The 20,996-nt window shown below is 39.5% G+C and overlaps 1 protein-coding gene across 5 annotated transcripts in view; it reads left to right on the top strand.

Annotated features, from left to right (window-relative positions):
* The window catches only part of TRIO (trio Rho guanine nucleotide exchange factor), a 373,142-nt gene that overhangs the window by 158,949 nt on the left and 193,197 nt on the right, over positions 1-20,996 (top strand). For all 5 annotated transcript variants that reach the window (XM_072153041.1, XM_072153043.1, XM_072153042.1 and 2 more), the window contains exons 26-29: positions 3,612-3,681; positions 12,945-13,034; positions 16,997-17,089; positions 19,035-19,146. In XM_072153041.1, coding sequence (XP_072009142.1) covers positions 3,612-3,681; positions 12,945-13,034; positions 16,997-17,089; positions 19,035-19,146 — 365 coding nt within the window. The remainder of the gene's footprint in view (positions 1-3,611; positions 3,682-12,944; positions 13,035-16,996; positions 17,090-19,034; positions 19,147-20,996) is intronic.

Genomic DNA, 20,996 nt, shown 5'->3' with positions numbered 1-20,996 from the left:
CGCCACGCCCCCGAACGTCATCGGGGGGGGCGGCGATCGGTTACCATGGTAGCCTCGGGTCTTCTCTTGACACGAGGCTACATGGTTTATGCAGGTTCGTTACAATGAGCCAGTGGCTCATTGTAATGTAAGACCTGCAAAAACGCCATATATTGCAATACTGTAGTATTGCAGTATATGGTAGGAGCGATCTGATCATCTAGGGTTAATGTACCCTAGATGGTCTAAAAAATAGTGAAAAAAAAAAAAAAAAAAAAAGTTTAAAAAATAAAAAAAATTAATAAAATATTAAAAGTTCAAATCACCCCCCTTTCCCTAGAACGGATATAAAACATAACAAACAGTAAAAATCACAGACATATTAGGTATCGCCGCGTCCCAAAATGCCCGATCTATCAAAATATAAAAACGGTTACGGCCGGCGGTGACCTCCGAGGCGGGAAATGGCGCCCAAATGTCCGAAATGCGACTTTTACACCTTTTTACATAACATAAAAAATGAAATAAAAAATGATCAAAATGTCGCACAGACCTTAAAATGGTAGCAATGAAAACGTCGCCTCATTTCGCAAAAAATGACCCCTCACACATTTCCGTGCGCCAAAGTATGAAAAAGTTATTAGCGTCAGAAGATGGCAAAAAATTTTTTTTCTTTTTTGTACACATTCGTTTAATTTTTGAAAATGTATTAAAACACAATAAAACCTGTATAAATTTGGTATCACCGCAATCGCACCGAACCAAAGAATAAAGTAGGCGTGTTATTTGGAGCGAAGAGTGAAAGTCGTAAAAACTGAGCCCACAAGAACGTGACGCACGTGCATTTTTTTTTCAATTTTTCCACATTTGGAATTTTTTTTCAGCTTCGCAGTACACGGCATGTTAAAATAAATAACATTACGGGAAAGTAAAATTTGTTACGCACAAAATAAGCCCTCACACAGGTCTGTACACGTAAAAATGAAAAAGTTATGGATTTTTGAAGTTGGAGAGCGAGAAATTAGCCGAAAAACCCTCCGTCCTTAAGGGGTTAATTCTTAAATTCTTTTGTTTCGGGCAGCTACTTATTCCAAACATTTCTGTTGGTGTGTTAATCCCGGTGGTGATGCAAATTTCCCATTGACAGCAATGATAAAGTTCAGGTTTTTTTTAAAATATATGGGCATATTTTTGATGGGAATATTCTGTTTAGTTGGAGCCATTAGATTACCACATAGTGGGCTTTTTTGTATATAAAAGTAGGTTTACATGGGTCAAATAATTTTGTCCTGTTTTAAGGATTTTCCAGTAGCGACTTATATTAGATTGGGTGACAAATGACACAATACGTTGTTTTGGATTAAGTCTATTTCATCATTTCAGAAATTCCCAGAGAAAATCTTTTGATTTCACTGAAATTCCTTTGTAGTCAGAACTGAATTTGTATGCATTTTCTCATAATGTTCAGTTCAGTGGACTGCACTGGCAGGTCCTCTTCTTTCCATCAATGCTTCGGCTCCGTGTCTCTGCGTGGTGCCGTCGCTTGCGTCATGACGTCAACCGCTTGCCGCCATCGTAGTTTGTGCAAATGGTGGTGCACACACTAGAATGTCAGAAAGCAGCTGACATCATGACACGAGTAACGGCACAGTGTGGAGACAATTTGATGGAAAGAAGAGGACCTTCTGGGGGGCCTCGGAAGGTGAGTACACATTTTTTAATAGACTCATTCAATTGAGTTAGCCATCAAACTTGCTCTGGAAGTATAAGCCGCGTTAGGGTTTTTCAGCACATTTTTTTTTTCCAGGATATGGAATACACTTGACCTTTCCAGACAGATCTTAGAATGGTCAGCGTAATGCAGCTCTTACCTAGTGTATGGTATTTGTACTAATCTCAGCACCACGCTGTATAAAAAATTTGCAGAAGACCCTGTAATTTTTGAGCACAGAAATTAACTGTTGCATTTTCAGATTTCAATAATTTTTTTTTAATAAGTGAATTTTCTGCTACAAAATTTGCAGCAAAGCTGCAATATGTGGCACCGCTAAGGCCAGGTACATATGGGTTGGAATGTACATGGTAATTTCTCTTGCATAATTTTTTTATGCCACAGTTTTAAACATGATTTTGTGAAAGCAGAGAAGCAGCTCTAAACCTTTTGTAGTGTAAAAGTTAAAGGAAATCTACCACTTGACTCAGGCTGAAATAACCTTGAGCACACCACTCTCCGGGCGCTGTACTACTGATTCCAGCATATAGTTTGGTCATCCTTCTGATGCCTCAAGGGGATGACGCCACTCTGCTCTCGTCAATCCTGGCGCATGCACTGTTGCCTAGTCTTGCGCAACACACACACATACACGTACACACGTTTGGCTGCATGAGAGTAAGTGACGGCGCATGCATGAGAAGTGCCGAGTTCATCGGCTCTCGGCACCAGGAGGCGGCCCAGAAAAAACATGGAGGCGTGTTGTTTAATTGATTGGTGGAAGTGCGCAGAATTGGCCTTGTGATGCAAGTGGAATGCCGGAGGCTCATTTAAATATATTTTAAATACCTTTTTGTGACTAAACTATCGGTTTTTGAGCAAACATTGTGCTGGAATCAGTAGTACAGAGCCAGCAGGTGGGTGTGCTTAGGTCAGTTTAGCCTGAGTCAAGTGGTAGATTTCCTTTGCAGTGCGGCCTCCTAAGGAACTGACTTAATGATTCCATGCATCTTTGCTGCATGAAAACTAGCTTAAAAATAAGTTTGTAGCGACTGTTCCTCTCATTCCTAAACCCACGCTAGTGAAAGATGGCGGTGGAGAAAACCAAGGTTTGTGCTTTTTTTTTTCTTTTTTAAATAGAACCTTTCACGCAAATAAACCCACCCAAAATAAACACTTCATTATAAATGATGATTAAAAGGCATTGCTTTTATCCCTAAAGAGGTTCCTGTCCATGGCTGCAATGTTAAAATATCAACTTCATGTCACATTACTAAATTTATGTCACATTAAGTTCTGTTGCATTTGCAAAATCTACCCCATGTATGTATCTGATCACGTGAAATCTAAACATGCCTCCAGGGAGGAGTAGAAGTCCATGTAGGCATGCTGTTATTTCATGTAATCCGATACATACATGGGTAGATGTTGCAAATGTAACAGGACCTTAGATGACATCACCCTGGCAACATGACATGCTGGGAAGAGACATGAGTAGAAGAGAGGGGCCGGCTGAGCAGGACACCACCCCCTCTGATGATAGGCAATATAAGATAAATTAGAATTATGTGAATGTAAGGGAAACAATTTTTAACGAAAAGAAAGGGTGTCAGTGAGTTAATAGGGCACTATGGTAACCTGTCATTAGCTGTATATGTGAAAATGTGGTGACAGGTTCCCTATACAATTCAAAAAAGGTCATGCTAAATGTTCACCATTAAGTAGTTGAAAAAACACAGCAATCAAGCTAACTTTTGCTTTTTTTCACTAATTTCAAATTTCAGCTAATGCTTGGAGGACAAAAAAAAACGGAATTTTTATTCAGATTCTTTGTAAAGACGTTATCTGTCTGACTTGATAATTATGTGGATCAAAGTTTCATTGAATTGGTCTTAATTTACATGTTTTCACTATATTCCAGTGTGTTTCTGAAGGAGCTTGAAAAATATGAACAACTGCCAGAAGATGTCGGTCATTGCTTTGTCACCTGGGTAAATTTTTTTTCTTACATACACAAGACCATTATTTCCCACATTCAAATATTTACTGTTAATATTTGAAAACATTCTCATGCTCCAAAAGAATCATATAAACTAAATATTTGTATACAAGAAAAGAAAATAGAGTTAACGTTCATAGGGCAACTTTATGACTTTTTCATTGTTGGCTAACATTGTTATCTAACAATAATTATTATTATCTAACATTGTTAGATAACATTTACCTGATGTTATCGTAATGTGTGTGTGCAAGTAGGGATGAGGATATTAGGTATATTACCAATATACATCTATTAAAGTTCTTTATATGTAAATTGAAGCCTCCTGTCCTTTAGCTCATTAGGCAGACATTCCTGACCATTAAATGGCCGCAGGTTGAGGGTCATGTGATCTCTAACTGTCCATGAACAATCGCGCTGCAAGGACCTTGATCTTAGTTTTCATGAAAACTATTTTAAGGTCCTGGCAGGGGCGATTGCTCGTTGATAGATACAGATCACAGGACACTTCATCTGTGGCCATTTTATGGATAGGAATGTCAGGTTGATGAGGTGACTGGAGTTTTCACTTAATATATCAATAAAGCGGTGCTGAGCTTTTAATAGATGTTGGTAAATTACCTAATATCCTTCACCCCACACTTGCCCATATCTTACAAAAAAAATATGGTAAAACCCATTTAAATATTGCTCACCTTTGGTAGTTCTGCTCATGTTCAAAAAGGCTGAGGGCGAGACGATTGTAAGTCTTGAAGTGCATAGATGGTTTCAATAAAAATATATATTTTTTAGGTAAAATAAAAGTAACAAAGCAAAAAGAACTTGTATACTGAAAGTGTATTGAGGTGAGCAGCACTGTATATGGAGTACCCAGCATAGTAGATGTCCATTGTATATGTTCCTGCCTCCTGCTCCCCCGTTTATAGCCTGCTTCCTGCCCCCCGGTATATAGCCTGCTTCCTGCCCCCCCCCTAGTATATGGCCTGCCTCCTGCCCCCCCTCCCCCAAGTATATGGCCTGCCTCCTACCCGCCCACCCCCCAATATATGGCCTGCTTCCTGCCCCCCCCCCAGTATATGGCCTGCCTCCCCCCCCCCCAAGTATATGGCCTGCCTCCTGCCCCCCCCAGTATATGGCCTGCCTCCTGCCCCCCCCCCAGTATATGGCCTGCCTCCTGCCCCCCCCCAGTATATGGCCTGCCTTCTGCCCCCACCCCCAGTGTATGGCCTTCCTCCTGCCCCCCCCCCAATATATGGCCTGCCTCCTGCCCCCCCCCCCCCCAGTATATGGCCTGCCTCCTGACCGCCCCCCCCCCCAGTATATGGCCTGCCTCCTGCCCCCCCCCCCAGTATATGGCCTGCCTCCTGCCCCCCCACCAGTATATGGCCTGCCCCCCCCCAAGTATATGGCCTGCCCCCTCCCCCTAGTATATGGCCTGCCTCCTGCCCCCCCCCAGTATATAGCCTGCCTCCTGCCCCCACCCCCAGTGTATGGCCTTCCTCCTGCCCCCCTCCCCCCCAGTGTATGGCCTGCCTCCATTTTCCAGCACATTTTTTTGTATATACTAAAGTAACAGTAACTATTAGAAAAATACACTTTCAAAAGCATATGCAAATGAGCAGAGGCAGGGCACACTTGGACATTTTTTTCACACGTATGTTCTCCGCGGGTTTCTGACCGTTGTATTCAATGAGCTTTGTCATACATGTATTTTTCACACACCTTTTTCTTAACGCACGTGAAAATCTCAGCATGCTCTACTTTTTGTCACAGGGGTGGAAAAATGCCCTTTACAAATGTGTAAATGTCTATTACATAGAAAAGATACTAGTCATCAGTCTTTTTTCAAATACTTTGAAATCCCTCTTAAAAACCCAATTCTCCATAACAATGATATAACCTGGGAAATTCTTTCTTCTTGTCAATGTAAGTACATCAGATAAAATGAGAAGATATACACTGGTATAGCAGAAGTCAGGGCATCTGCCTATGCTTTTCAGATAGAACCTCTGTCCTTAATCATGGTCATTAGTAAGAAAAGATACCAACAATAAATAATTTCCGGTTTAATTACGGAGAAACTGTGCTTCAACACTCCATGTGTGATGGTGGCTGACTGAACTAAATATGCTTTTGAATCGGTCTTTTTCATGTACCGTGTATATATATATAAAACTATTAAAAAAATTATATAAAAACTGATCACTAAATTGATCATAAAGTGGTGGAGACATTGTGAACTCTGATGGAAAATGTCAGTTTTTCACTGACCAAATCCTAATCATGTGAAAAGGGCCAGTGTCACTTCAGAATACTTGATCTTTGGTTCTGTATCTAGAAGCATGCTCTATGAGCTACAGACTATGAGCAGATAAAGAAGTTTCTTTTATGTGCAGCTCACATTCCCAACTTTGTCTTAAACTGCCCGTGTCTGTAGCTCACAGAATGGTTCACAGAAAGTATGATTCAGGGTACTAAAGACACAAAGATAGGGGCATATGAAGTAAATCATCTCCACATATTTGCATATGGCTTTAGAGGTGCAAATTTTGCCCACTTAACTACGCGCATCCTCGGGGAAAATTTACCCCATTTATATATATATTTAAAAAAAATATAAGTAAATGGGGGAGGTTTTACATGAGAGGTAATGGGTAAAATCTGGTGACTGTCAAATGTCAAACTAAAAATGTGACATTAATATTATAATAGTTACATTTGCATTGTGGAGGATTGTCTTCAGTCGAGAGAGACCTACAGCCTGCCCCTTTTATGCACTTTCTGTAGGTGCAGTTGATTGCACCAATGCTTGAACCTATATCAGAAATATATTTATTAAACAAGAAAAATGTAAATATCACATGGTCATAAGTACTCGGACCCTTTCCTGTGACAATCATATTTAACTTGCATGCTTTCCATTTCCCTCTGAGTCCTTCTTGAGATGGTTCTACTGCTCATTGGAGTCCAGCTGTGTTTAATTTAATGATTGGACCTCATTAGGAAAGGCATATGGCTGTCTATATGAGACCTCGCAGTGCTTGTCAGAGCACATGAGAATCATGAGGCCTAAGCAACTGCACATGGAGCTCAGGCACAGATCTGCCCAAGGTTACAAAATAATCTCTGCAGCACATAAGGTTCGTAAGAGCACAGTGGTCTCCATAATCCTTAACTGGAAGAGGTTTGGGACGACCACAACTCTTCTTCGACATGGCCATCCCGCCAAACTAAGCAGTCATGGGAGATGATCCCTGGTGAGAGAGATAAAGAACAAACTCAAGATCACTGTGGCTGAGCTGCAGAGATGCAGTTAGTTGACTGGTGGAACTTTCTCCCATCTCCTATCACAGCATCCCTCCACCAGTTTGGGCTCTATGACAAAGTGTGATGACCGAAGCCTCACCTCAGTGCAAGACATATGAAAGCCTGCATACAGTTAGCAAAAAAACACATAAAGTACTCCCAGACTAGGAAAAATAAGATTATCTGGACTGAGATGTAGACTGAATTTTTTGGTTTTAATTCTAAGCGGTATGTGTGTAGGAAAACAGGCACTGCTCATAACCTGCCAAATATAATCCCAACATGAAACCTGGTGGCAGCATCATGCTATGGGGTGTTTTTCAGCTGCAGGGACAGGATGACTGGTTGCAATTAAAGGAAAGAAAAATGCGGGCTAGTACAGAGATTTCTTGGATTATAAACTTTTCCAGAGTTCACTGGACCTTAGACTGGGCTGATGTTTCATTTTCCAACAAGGCAATGACCCTAAGCATACAGCTAAAATAACAAATAAGTGGCTTCAGAACAACATCTCTGGAGAGACTTGAGAATGTCTGTCCTCCAAAGTTAATCATCCAACCTGAGGGAACAGGAGAGGATCTGCAAGGAAGAATGATAGAAAGTTGCTTCTCAATACTGAGCAAAGGGTCTGAATACTTCTCCAATGTATACAAATGACAGTACGTGGAGATGAAATAGAACACACAAGTGGTCTAGGAAGAAGGGTTCTCCAATTTCCCCCAATGTAACACTCTTTTACTTTATGCTTTATCCATAGACAATTCCAGCATTAGTGTAAACATAGTAGCGTTTTTCTGTAGCAATATTTACGTGATATGGCTTGTATTTTTTTTTACCTTGCACACTGCGAGTAGATTTCGTATATCCATAAGATTAATCGCCCATACGGCGTAATTCCATAGTAGAAGTCACTTGCGTGTCTTGATACTGGGGAGAGAACCTTGTCAGTAATGTGAACTACATGCTGCTGTGACTTTTCGGGGGACACGCACCCTTCATCAGACATGCCCTACACACATTTACACTAATTAATTATTTCATATCGTCATCGTTTATATCCTACATATACATAAAACACTGAATATAAATTTATATTTAACTTCAGTAGAGTCTAACGAACTGTATACAATCCAACATTATCCTTAGAATTATAATACAAATATACTCATTCGTGGTTGATGCCCCTTAACCATATACAATCGTATTCTGCTTTTAAAGGTAAACTATTCTTAAAGTCCTCGTTCAGACCCTTAAGACTCTTAGATTCCAATCTACAAATCCAATATACTTCTCTCTGTAATAGACACAGCGATACTTGTTCACTGTCGTTTTCATAGACCTCTTCGACTACCATCCACTTTAAGTCTGAAACCTGATGTCTACATTCATTGAAATATCTAGCAACTGTCGTCTTCCTTAGGCTAAATTCACACTGCCGTGAGCCCGCCGCACCGTAGCACGGCGGGCACACGGCAGCGCGGGGAGAGGAGGTGCAGGTGAGCGCAGCTCACCCCCGCCCCTCTCCATAGAAAGTAATGGCGCACGGCGCCGTAATACGGGGAAAGATAGGACATGTCCTATCTTTCCCCGGGCTACGGAGCGGTACGGTGCCGCACGTGTGCTGCACCGTACCGCTCCCGTACAGGGCCGTGAGCCCATAGGAGTGTATGGGGGACGTATATCGGCCGCATATACGTCGGCCGTATATACGTCCCCCATACTGTAGTGTGAATGTAGCCTTAGTCTGTAAGCTGGTTTCTTTCCTAGCATATATTTTTATTGCAGATCTATGTTCATTCAAACATTCTTACTGGCTTTTATGTCTGCCCAACATATATTTTACCACGAGGGCATTTTAATATATAGATAACATTTTTACTGTTACATGAATGCCATCCTTTAATGTAAATCTCTGCACCATACAGAGGATGAGATAGATTTTCTCCCTTGATAATACAAATGCAGTTTTGACATGACAAGCATGCATGAGTCCAACTATGCTGTGCTTTTAGAAATTGTTGTTTATTCAATCCCTTTTTATTTTTACACCTATCGGCTCTAACAAGACGGTTTGCCAGGGATTTCCCCTTTCTGTATACAAATCTTGGTCTATCCCTAAATAATGATGCATACTGTGGGTCGTATTTTAATAGATCCTAGTGCTTTAAGATGGTGTTTTTTATTAATGTGGAATGACAATCGAATATTGATATGAAAAGATGATTCCTATCTTTTTTAGATGGGATGCAGGGTTCTCGCAGTTTTTTCCAACCTAAAGGTACAGGTGTGATAGAAACTTGACCCATTTAAAAGGTTATTTTTGTCCGTTGGCTTGGAATATAATGTAGTGACTAGACCTTCATTATTTTTGATGACATCCACATCTAAATAGTGAACATTTCTGTCATGGTATTCTACTGAAAATTCAATTAGTGAATGGCACCCATTCAAGTGCGCTGTCCATTCTAACAGCTCTGATTCGCTACCCCCCCCCTCCCCCAGGCGACAAGTACGCTGTCCACATAGCGAAGCCGCAGGACGACATGTCGGATAATGGAGTGCAAATCTAGTGCTCTATCTTCAAAAGTTGACGTATAAATGTTTGCAAAACTGGGTGCTACAGAAGACCTCTTAGAGGTCCCCTGTAGTTGTAAGAAAAATTCCATCCCAAATCTGAAATACTGTATATACTGGCGTATAAGACTACTTTTTAACCCCTTAAAAGAATGGCTACAGTGGGGGGTCGTCTTATACGCCGGATATACGGGGGCCGCACTGTGTGAGGTGTTTTTTTTCCCCGTCAGCGCGCAGAGAGCCGCTTCCTGGGACCGCCGCGCATGCGCGGCAGTCCGCCTCTCACAGTCATTAGAAGAGGCTTAGTACGCGCTGACGGGGAGGCGCGCTGTATGCTAATGCAGCCGCCCTGTCACAGTGGTCGGCGTCACAGAGCTGGGGGTCACAGGCGGCACTTACAGAAGCATGTCGGATCTTCATTAATATCGCAGCTTACAGTTATGATCACCAGGCACTTGCTCTCTTGTTTGTTTTGCAAAGTTTTAAGCAGACTTTTTTTCATTTGGGAGAGGGGTAGTCTTATACAGTGAGTATATGCCAAATTCTATATTTTTAGGGCAGAAGTTGGGGGTCGTCTTATACGCCGGCATATACGGTAGTTCTCTTTTAAAATGATTTCTAATTGTGATACAATGAAACCTATTAGAGCATTAGATAAAGTAGGATTCTCACATAATTTGTCTCTAACTGAATATATACCTTCATCTGTTGGAATATTAGTTTAGAGACTTTTGATATCCATGGTGCCCAATAACGTAACAACACTGAAATCAATGCATCTAGGCAGTCGCTATAGTTTGTAGGCAGCTATCGCCATAGACAGCCAAGGGATATAAGAGGGAATGTACCCCCAAGACTATGGGGCGTCCCAGGGGCTTATCCAACTTTTTATGGATTTTAGGAAGTAAATATAATATAGGTACCCTAGGGTGTCTATTTGACAAACTTCCTAGCACAAATTCATTGATAACATTTAAAGTGACAGCTTTAATCTAGCAACAGATCTATTTCCTGTTTAAATATCTTAGTTGGATCCTTGCTCAGTTTTCTATATGCATTAGTATCTGCCAATTGTTGTAAAGCTTCAGACGTAAACACACTCTTGTCCCAGATAACCGGTGCCCTCCCTTTGTCCACTCTTTTAATGACAATATTATCGTCATTTGAAACATTATCAACTTTTCGGTTTTCTTTTTTAGATAGATTAGGTTTCTTTTTATTGGCACACTGCTGCCATTGATCACAAACTTCACTTAAAACGATTTGTTGGAAACTCTCGAACATGGGGGTCGATACATCTGGGTCAAAAGTGCTACGTTCCCTAATTTTCATAGGTATAGAGGATTTGCCCTTACTAGAACATTTTTTTTTCCTTAAAAAACATACTAAGCCTCAGATTTCTACAAAAGCGATAAAAATCTAACGTAAAGTCAAACTTCTGAGTCTCATAAGTCGGTACAAAACCAAGTCCTTTGTTGAGAACATTAAGTTTGGTCTGAGTTATGGTCTTATTGGAAATATTAGCAACTAGATTCATGTTATTTTGTCCTTCCTGTTGGGTTTTTGCTCGATTGATAATGCTTGAGAGGAACCTGTTCCAAAACTTTCTCCTTTGTTTTTGTCTAAAAAACTTTCCTTGATCAATGTATACCTTTAAGAATAGTTAATTAGCAGAATACGATTGTGTATGGTTAAGGGGCATCAACCATGGATGAGTATATTTGTATTATAATTCTAAGGATAATGTTGCATTGTATACAGCTCGTTAGACTCTACTGATGTATGGAAGTAAAATATAAATTTATATTCAGTGTTTTATGTATATGTAGGATATTTCCAGTGACGATAGTATAATTAATTATTGCAAATGTGTGTAGTGCATGTCTGATGAAGGGGTCGTGTCCCCCGAAAAGTCACAGAAGCATGTAGTTCACATTACTGACAAGGTGTCCAAAGGAGCAAGGGTCTCTATATCGCCGTATTGGCGTTGAATCAAATGGACTTTAGTATATGAGATATACTTACGGTGTCTAAGGTCAAGAAAATTAAAAGCCATATCACGTAAATATTGCTACAGAAAAATGCTATGTTTACACTAATGCTGGAATTGTCTCTTAATACTTATCAGCATGTGATATTTCTGTTTAATAAAATATCTACATTTCAGTTTTTTCCCTGGGGTGCAGAGTATACATTAATAATCTTTTAGAGGGAGTGGGGAATTGATATGGAAAATAATAATATGTCACACATCCGAAAAATATAAATGCAAAAAAATAGAGAAAGCGATGTGTATGAATGACACATAGAATTTTATTGAATAAGACATAAAAACACACTTAAAAAAACCCAAAAAGAGGGTATACACCACAAAAGCTCCCCAGTACAACAATTAGTATGGAATAGTCAAGGCAAGTAGTATTGTATAAAAGCACAGTAAATATACAAATGAATGCGGACCATAAATATGTAAACAATTCAATAATATAAAGATGTCCAATAAATATACCCGGTCCAAGGCAGAAAAGATACAATAGATTAAAGTGCAAGTGACTACATTACCAGAATCAAGTCTGGGGAGGCAAAAGACGCCCCACGCGTATCGCCCGTCTCGCGGCTTCGTCAGGGGATACTGGTGCTTGTGAGGTAGCGTGCTTAAATACACCGGCCGCATCGCCATGGCCCAGCCCAGTCATCTCTGCTCTACGATAACGTAATATCCGGTCATGTGCCTCCCCAGACTTGATTCTTTTGATTCTGGTAATGTAGTCACTTGCACTTTAATCTATTGTACCTTTTCTGCCTTGGACCGGGTATATTTATTGGACATCTTTATATTATTGAATTGTTTACATATTTATGGTCCGCATTAATTTGTATATTTACCGTGCTTTTATACAATAATACTTGCCTTGACTATTCCATACTTATTGTTGTACTGGGGAGCTTTTAAGGTGTATACCCTCTTTTTATACATTAATGAGCAAAAAAAAACTTTTTTCGATTTTACTTATTGGCTGCAATGAAAAAGAGTGAAAAATGTAAAGGTGTCTGAATACTTTCCGCACCTACTGAATGATAAAGATCTAAGGGAAACCTATCTTCCCTCAATGACTTCCCCATCACCATCTTACAACGTGTACAGGTAAAAGCTGGGCATAACATATTTACAGAAAAATTAAAAGGTTATTTCCTCTGATTTTTTAGCAAGAGAACACTGAAAGAAATGTGCTTTTTGTACATGACTACATCTAACATAATAAGAATAATTTACTTTAATACAAAATAGCTAGCAATTTTTCAATTCTATAATTTTTTACTTACACTTAATACTTAACGTTGTAATGTAAATCCTTGTGTGACATTTATCCTCAGGCTGATAAATTTCAGATGTATGTGTCTTACTGCAAAAATAAGCCGGACTCAACCCAAATCATCTTGGAACAAGCAGGGTCTTATTTTGATGTAAGTGGAAATTTTTTATGAATACAATATGTGAATGTAATATTTCTATCTTATAACTAAAATCTCAGTCCAACTAATAGTATTTAAATATGTTTTTCTATTTTTATATATATTTATGCAGAACTTTTAAGTGTTTCATAGTTACTTGGTTTTGCTTAGAGAAACTTTACCACTTCAACGAAAGCCTGAATGGCTTCCCCATCTCATTGGTGCTGGAAACATCATGGGAAAGTTTTAAAGGCTCATTTGTATCTTCTCCAATTGTTTCCTGTCCTTCAAGAGATGCGTAAAAGTCCAGTTCATTGATTTTCTTATAGTAGAAGCTTTGTCCTATGTTTCCTCTCCCGAACCGGAAGGCTGCTTAACAACTTGCCATTAATCCTCCATCTGGGCCAGAAATAAGCCATCTCCTTTGAAGCTCCTTGAATCAAGTGCCACTAGCATAGTGTGTTGGTCTCAAAATGCTGCATGGAGATTTGAGACCTGATGGTTGGGTAGTGCTGATTTAAAGGTCCACATGATGGGAAAATTATCTCACAGGCTTAGTCATATAAACAGAATACCATCTTAAAGCTATGAAGGCCGCTATGGCTCTTGAAAACCCAAAAGAATCCTTTTCTTTTCTGAGCCAAATGTTTCCAACCCTTGGAGAGAAAAGGTGAAAGATATTTATGTTCTATGAAAACAAACATAGATTTAGGAGTAGAAGGTCCCACATACAAAAGTCATCCACATCAGAATACAGGCGGTCCCCTACTTAAGAACACTCGACTTACATACGACAGCTGGTTACAAACAGACCACTGGATATTGGTAATTTATTGTACTAGGCTACAATAAACAGCTGTAACAGTTATCACAGGTGTCTGTAATGAAGCTTTATTGTTAATCCTGATTCTTATGACAACCCAACATTTTTAAAATCCAATTGTCACAGAGACCAAAAAAGTTCTGGCTGGGATTACAATGATAAAATATATAGTTCCGACTTACATACAAATTCAACTTAAGAACAAACCTACAGAGCCTGTCTTGTATGTAACCCGGGGACTACCTGTACTTTAAAAAGGAAAATCCATTTTTAGAGTCGGTGGCTAAACATGGGTAGAAAGTCCCTAAAATACATACTTCTATCTCATGTATTTCCAAGAATTCTTTACTCCCTTTTAGGCCTGTTTAGGTCTAAAAACGGTGCCTCCCATTTATCTAAAATCAAAGTCTATACTCCAGGTAATTAATATTATTATTAAGGTATGGTAGATGGAAATTACCACTTTAATATTCACTTCATTATGCGCTCCAGTTCACCTCTGAGAGAAATACAATATCAAACACACTTATGTTCATTTTTTTCATTCAGATAAGTACTTTATTTTACAGCTCTACAGTCGGTTTGTTACTCAAAAATGAATTCTTAGTATGTCATCAGCCCGGACTCTTGCTCTTCAGGCCTCAGTCACTCCAGGCCTGCTTCTGACAGGAAACAGTTTTCAGTCAGATACAACTGCAACTTGTGTTATCTTGTTATGCTTATAAGATGACTCACTTGAGGCCAGTTCTAGACAACATGCATCTATTGTAGCCCATGCGCTGTACTTCACACAAATTAATGTCTCCTCACAAGCCTAAACTATCCCTCTCTCCATGAAACTTGTACCTCATCTCTCTCTCAAATTCCCTTCTAATCAGAGGTGAACACCAATGTATTTTAGGCTCTAATGCCTGAATGATCAACTACAATATATACTTCTATCTATATTATATGAATTAGCAGTGTCACCCCCTGACACCGCCTATAACTGCCGGGTCTCCATTTTCGTTCTGGTTTCAGCTTACAGGCTTATTTCCTGTGACACCTATAAACAAAGTGGGGAGATTTTTTTTAAAGTGTTTGAGAGAAAAAACTGTTCTAGTTGCTCATGAGAACCCAGCATACATTTTAAAAACTGTTGTGGAAAAATGAAATCTAAGCTCTTATTGGTTGCCATGAGCAACTAGAACAGTTTTGCTCTCTGACATTTCTGATAAATCCCCCCAGTATTTCTACTTTAGTCTTCCGTAAGGATTGAGTGTAAGGACTTAAACTTTAAGGAAAGTGTAAGGAATTGAAAACACAGATCTGGGTAACAAGGACCCACTTTGTATGGACTGGCAAAAGGTCAATTCATGATGGTGATATGACATAATTAAATAAAAACAAGATTGTGGCAAAATATGCATACTAAGTAAATAAAGCTGATCAATACATAAATAAGGAACAATATGATTACCGTACATATAAACCCAGCACATCAGTAGTGACCCAGCTGGGTAAGTTGCCACAAGGAGACAATTGAGATCCCTAATGCATAGAAGAGTATTACCAGAATCCGTCCAACAATAGAGTAAACGCCCCACGTGCATCGCCTAGCACGTAGTCTTCATCAGGAGTATCTTCATAGCAAGTGATCGTACCTTAAATCCCAGTGTGGAATCGTGAGCCAATGTCAGCGTGCAGATGCTAGCCAGGGATGCCAGAAGTGCTTGATGCCATCCAGGGGCGTGTCAGCCTCGTGATTGGTTGTGTGCGTATCATAGAAACAGGCGCTAGATTGAATATGTGTTCCAGCTTGTGAAATAAGGTGCTTAGTGATGACCAATAATGTGTCGATGCAGATTTACGTCACATGCGTGTCAAAGACAAGGAAATGTGTAAAATGTGCGTTCCATCATATGTGAAAATGCCAATATTGGCCATGAATAAGTGAATAGAACATGAAATTTGAAGAATGAAATCATGTCACAAGCACAACAAACAAAAAACAATGTGCCCAAAAATTTCTAATATGACAATAGGAAAAAAACTAAATATTATTATGTACCGTTATTCATGAATCTTTAATCTAAGAGTGGTGTGTTCATGCTAATCAGCTCGAATGTGTAGCCGATGAGTACAGTGCACCACTGCCCAAACATTTCTACCTAATATAGCACCCTTATACAAAGGGGGCAGAATGCAATACATTATATGAGGTTGTGACCACAATGTGGGGTGATATGATTATAATGTAAAACTGATCTGAACAAAAAAGAACAGAATTTGCGTTATTATCGCCCTCAATAGCTGCAGTGTTACCAAAACCTGCATCCCAGTAGGTTCCCAATGCCACCGGCACTATCCACCCAGCAGGGAAATATGTAGAAGAAAGGTGGATTAGTAAAAACCTTTTAGAAAATGTACAAGACTACTACCTAGAAAGACGGCATCTCACAAAAATAATAGTCGGCGCAAAGCACAATTTATAACCCTTTCCCCTAAAATAGGTACAAGCATGTGCCCTGAAAAGCTAAAATACAAGAAAAATTCCACCATTGTCCTGCTAGGGACATGTGCATGGAAGTGGTGGGCTTACAGAAAGTTTAAGTCACAACTAAAACTACACCAAAAACCCAATTTTTCAAAATTTTAAAGTATTTAGGATGTAAAACACACAAATACTGTATTATAAGATGAAGAGTAAAATATAAATAGTGGTACAAAATAACGTTCAATCCCTGTGATGCCAAGGTGTAACCATAATTGCATAAAGATTGTTGCATTAGAGCAACCCTTTGGGTCCTTTGTTACCCACATCTGTGTTTTTAAAAAGATTTTATTGCGCAATAAAATGTATATTTATATTCCATACACATCATCTTTTTAATGTATAACCATATAGCAGTCATGAAAGGGTTAATGTAATTTTCTAGGATATTTCTTACTTTCTCTCCAGCAGGCCAAGTTATCTACATAGTCGTGCTTTAAATGTGGATATTTTAAAATAGATATTGCCCAAACAAAATTCACATAAGTGAACCTGTGCTCAAAGATGTATGTTGCCGCTACTTTACTGTCCAAGGAACTGTTAACGAGAAGCCAAGTATAGGGATTGCTTAAATGTTTTTTTTTCTTATCTAAATTTTTATTTTTTTTCTTTTGTCAGGAAATTCAGCACCGTCATGAATTGGCAAATTCAATTTCTTCCTACCTTATCAAACCTGTACAACGGATAACAAAATACCAACTTCTGTTAAAAGTAAGTTTGTTCCTTAGGACATTTATTTGGGCATTTTACAATCATGATAATTTCCGGAAGCATGCAAATGTATTTATTATTTAAAATATTTTATTTCTGTGCAGGTCTGTCAACCTGGCAATGTATTAGTACTTAAAAAGTTTTACAGATAAGAGTTGGGTAGCTCCACTTGAGATCTTTAAAATCAAATTTCTGTATGACGTTACAAGCAGCAGAACTGTGAGAATGTATTGTCCAGGATTGTACCTGGACTTTGTGAAGAATGTGGTGTCCTCATATTGTGCTATATGTATGTCCTAATGAGGTTTCAGGTGTATGAAGAGGGCTCCCTGACTGCATAATGCAGAAAACACCCCTTGCTAACACCGTCAAAGCTCCCTGTGCTATTTTAAGATCATTGCTCCCCGACTAGGTGTCCCCCTCCCCCGACCTGTTTTTAGGGTGAAGATCCATTGCCGTTACAGCCATGAGTCTATCTGATACTCCAAGGCCTGTCTTGTGATATTATCTATATACCATTGTGATGGCACATTGTTATAGATCTTATGAAGACCCCCATATACTGCAGTACTGTGGTATTGCAGTGTATGTTAGTATTGATCAAGACTAGGGTTCAAGACCCTAGAACAGTGGTGGCGAACCTATGGCACGGCTGCCAGAGGTGGCACTCAGAGCCATCTCTATGGGCACCCTTGCCATCACCCAAAGGCAGTGTTCATCAGACAGGACTTAAGGCCTCTTGCAGCCCAGGACCCTAGAAGGAAGCTACAATGATAATCCAAACTTTTTCTCCTTCTTTCTACTGTATTGGCCTCCTCAGATGCCTATACAATTCAAACCTGCAAAAGAGCAGGGATTAATAAGTTACTGCTTAAATTGTCGCCTTGGCACCTTGCGAAAAATAAATGGGTTTTGGTTGTAGTTTGGGCACTCGGTGTCTAAAAGGTTTGCCATCACTGCCCTAGAAGGTCTAAAAAAATACGGTAAAAGGTGGGGGTAAAAAAAATAAAAATTATTAACCTAATTTATTGCTAAAACTGCCCCATTATATTATAGTATACCCGTCCTCAAGGTGTACAAAAATGACCAGTTATTTGGTTTTCTGTTAACCTTAACAACGGCATGGCGTTTCCTTCACCACATCCCAATATTCTCAGTCTATCCAATTATATAAACTGTTTTCCCCACTGGTAAACCCTGTAATAGAAAATAGCACCTTATTGTCCGAATTGCCACTTTTCCTCCCTTTCACAACACATAGAAATTTTCATTAAAAATCACCAATAGCTCATACAGTCCCCTAAATGGCAATGAAAGAAAAATACTTTGGTCCATACACCAAAGTATGAAACAGTTACTAGCCTCAGAGAGAATTACAATAAAAATTATTTTTACAAAATGTTTTCATTTTTTAAAATGTATTAAAACCTATACCTATACATATTTTATATCCCCATTATTGAACTAACCCAAATAATTTTAAGGGGAGGTGTCATTGAGAGCACACAGTGAAAGCCGTAAAAACAAAACCCACAAGAAAATGTTGTAAATGCTTTCTTTTGTCAATTTCATCACATTTGGAATTCCCTCTTCGTGTATGCAGCACCGAATATAAAATGCTGACACTTTGAAGTACAATTTTGCTGTATAGAAAATAAGTGCTCATACAGCTCTGAAAAGATTTTAAAAACAGAGTAAAAAAATGGAAATGCTACAAATTGAAATGGCCTGGTTCTCAAAGGGTTAAAGAACACAGGGATGCGTGTATGCGCAGACAAGAGCAGGTGGAGCAGTGCTACAGAGGATGTAATGCCAAGGAAGGTCCTGACTCGCAATATTCTGATATTTGTGGAATTACATTGAAATTTAGTAGTGCCATTATTCATTTGTGTAGGTCTTAGTTGTTAAACACTGTTCTAAAATGAACACTTCTTCCCCCAAACAGGAACTGTTGACATGTTGTGAAGAAGGGAAAGGAGAAATAAAGGATGGTTTAGAGGTTATGCTCAGTGTTCCAAAAAGAGCAAATGATGCTATGCATCTTAGCATGCTAGAAGGTAAGAAACATGAACCCTACTGAAATTTAAAATAAATAAATATGTTTACAGTTCTGAAAAGTAAACATTAAGCCAACATTAAGAAATTGAGAGATTGTTGCATCCGTGATGTAGTGCATTCCATCAACTTCATACGTAAAGCATAACTAAAACTTTGAAGCCATTTTTTCCAGAAAAGAATATTGCAAAGGGTAATAGTACTTTCTTATGAAAAGGGTCTTTGTGCCTTGTCTCTGCTTCCTTCGGCTGCAGTCAGCATTGTATTTGAAAGCCTTAGGTTGTCCTCTTCAGATAGACAAGGAGAGGATATTTAACTCTTTACGTACCTCAGAAGCTATATTTTTCATAATGTATATTATAAAAATATGTATGTACTGAATTGGGATCTGTGCTGGTGAGAGACACCCAATCAATGGGCTACACACATGCAAAAATGGGCTGCATTAAATAAGAGAAAACAACATGTGTGAAGTAGCGAATTAATGACCATTAACTTTATTGAAATTTGGACACAAGACAAACATGAACAGGTCTGTGGGAGGAAAGGTGAGCGAAAATAACTGTCAGACAGTCCAGCCCGAGGATGTGTCGGAATGTGAGCACGAAAGTGCAGGTGGATCCTCTACGCTGGAGTGACTGAGAGTGGATGGAAAGCCCACTAGACACCCATCTAGCCTGTAATATTTACCAAATGTGTGAGGAGGAGATGTGGACCCAGGACAAGTCGCCCCACGCGTTCCGCCGCGTATCGCGGCTTCCTCAGGGGTGCCCTGCTAGCGGAGTACCCGGGTTTTTATACCTGTGCCCGATACTGTTTGATGGATGGCCGGTGTGTGTCGGGATCGCGTCCAGGACGGCGTCACCGGAAGTGGGGAGGAGCCCAGCGCGGCCCGGCGCCACTTCCGCTGACGCGGCTCGCCGACCGCGCACGGGCACCCCCTGTATCCAGGCAACGCCGAGGACGCGAAATGGGGAAATGATGGTAAGTATGAGCATATTAATCACAGTAAGGGGAGCAAAAAATGCATTGCTGGCAATTCAGTGAGTATTATACATGGGCTAAGGTGCAATACAAACGCTGTTATGTACATCCAAAGCAATAATGCAATATTGATAATGTATTCTCTTAAAGACATTGTAGCCAGTGTGAAATCATAAATAATGGACAACATTAAGACAATAGCATAAAGGATGATTATATATAGATAACAAAAATTCTAATAAAGACAATAACCGTGATTGATAAAGTGCACAAGTACATACATGATTCATACAATATATTATATGAAGGGCATTGTGGCCAGTGTCAAATCATAAATAATGGACAACATTATGACAATATCATAAGAAATAATTATATATAGATAACAGAAATTCTAATAAAGACAATAAACATGGTTATTAAAGTGCAGAGTGCATACGTGATTTATACAAAGTGCAGCATACACATAAACAGAGCACCAAAGGCCTCTCAGATATATCTTGAATCTTCGGTGGACATAGTCACACTCAGTCCAACATGTATACCTGCATGGGCCCATGCACATTCACCCATTCGCCCAACACTCATACCGGAACATACAATAATAGTCGCATCACAAGAATGTTACATCATGGTAGCATCAGAAGGGCTAAGAATAGTGTAATAGACGCACGAAAGTGCGAAATGGGAGGATACTTGGTTTGTCAGAGAACCAAACAAGTCCTAAGCGCAGGATTATATGCGGTGACAATACACGGAAAGGTAGGACCTGAGGCATGAGAGGCAGGCATCGATTTCTGCGGGGAGAACATGGATTAGGCAAGCAGAACATAAATCTTGAGGATGGAGACATGGACGGATGGAGTTG

The sequence above is a fragment of the Engystomops pustulosus genome, chromosome 5, assembly GCF_040894005.1.
Source record: "Engystomops pustulosus chromosome 5, aEngPut4.maternal, whole genome shotgun sequence".
NCBI lineage: Eukaryota > Metazoa > Chordata > Amphibia > Anura > Leptodactylidae > Engystomops > Engystomops pustulosus.
This window is presented reverse-complemented; position numbering and strand designations above follow the sequence as displayed.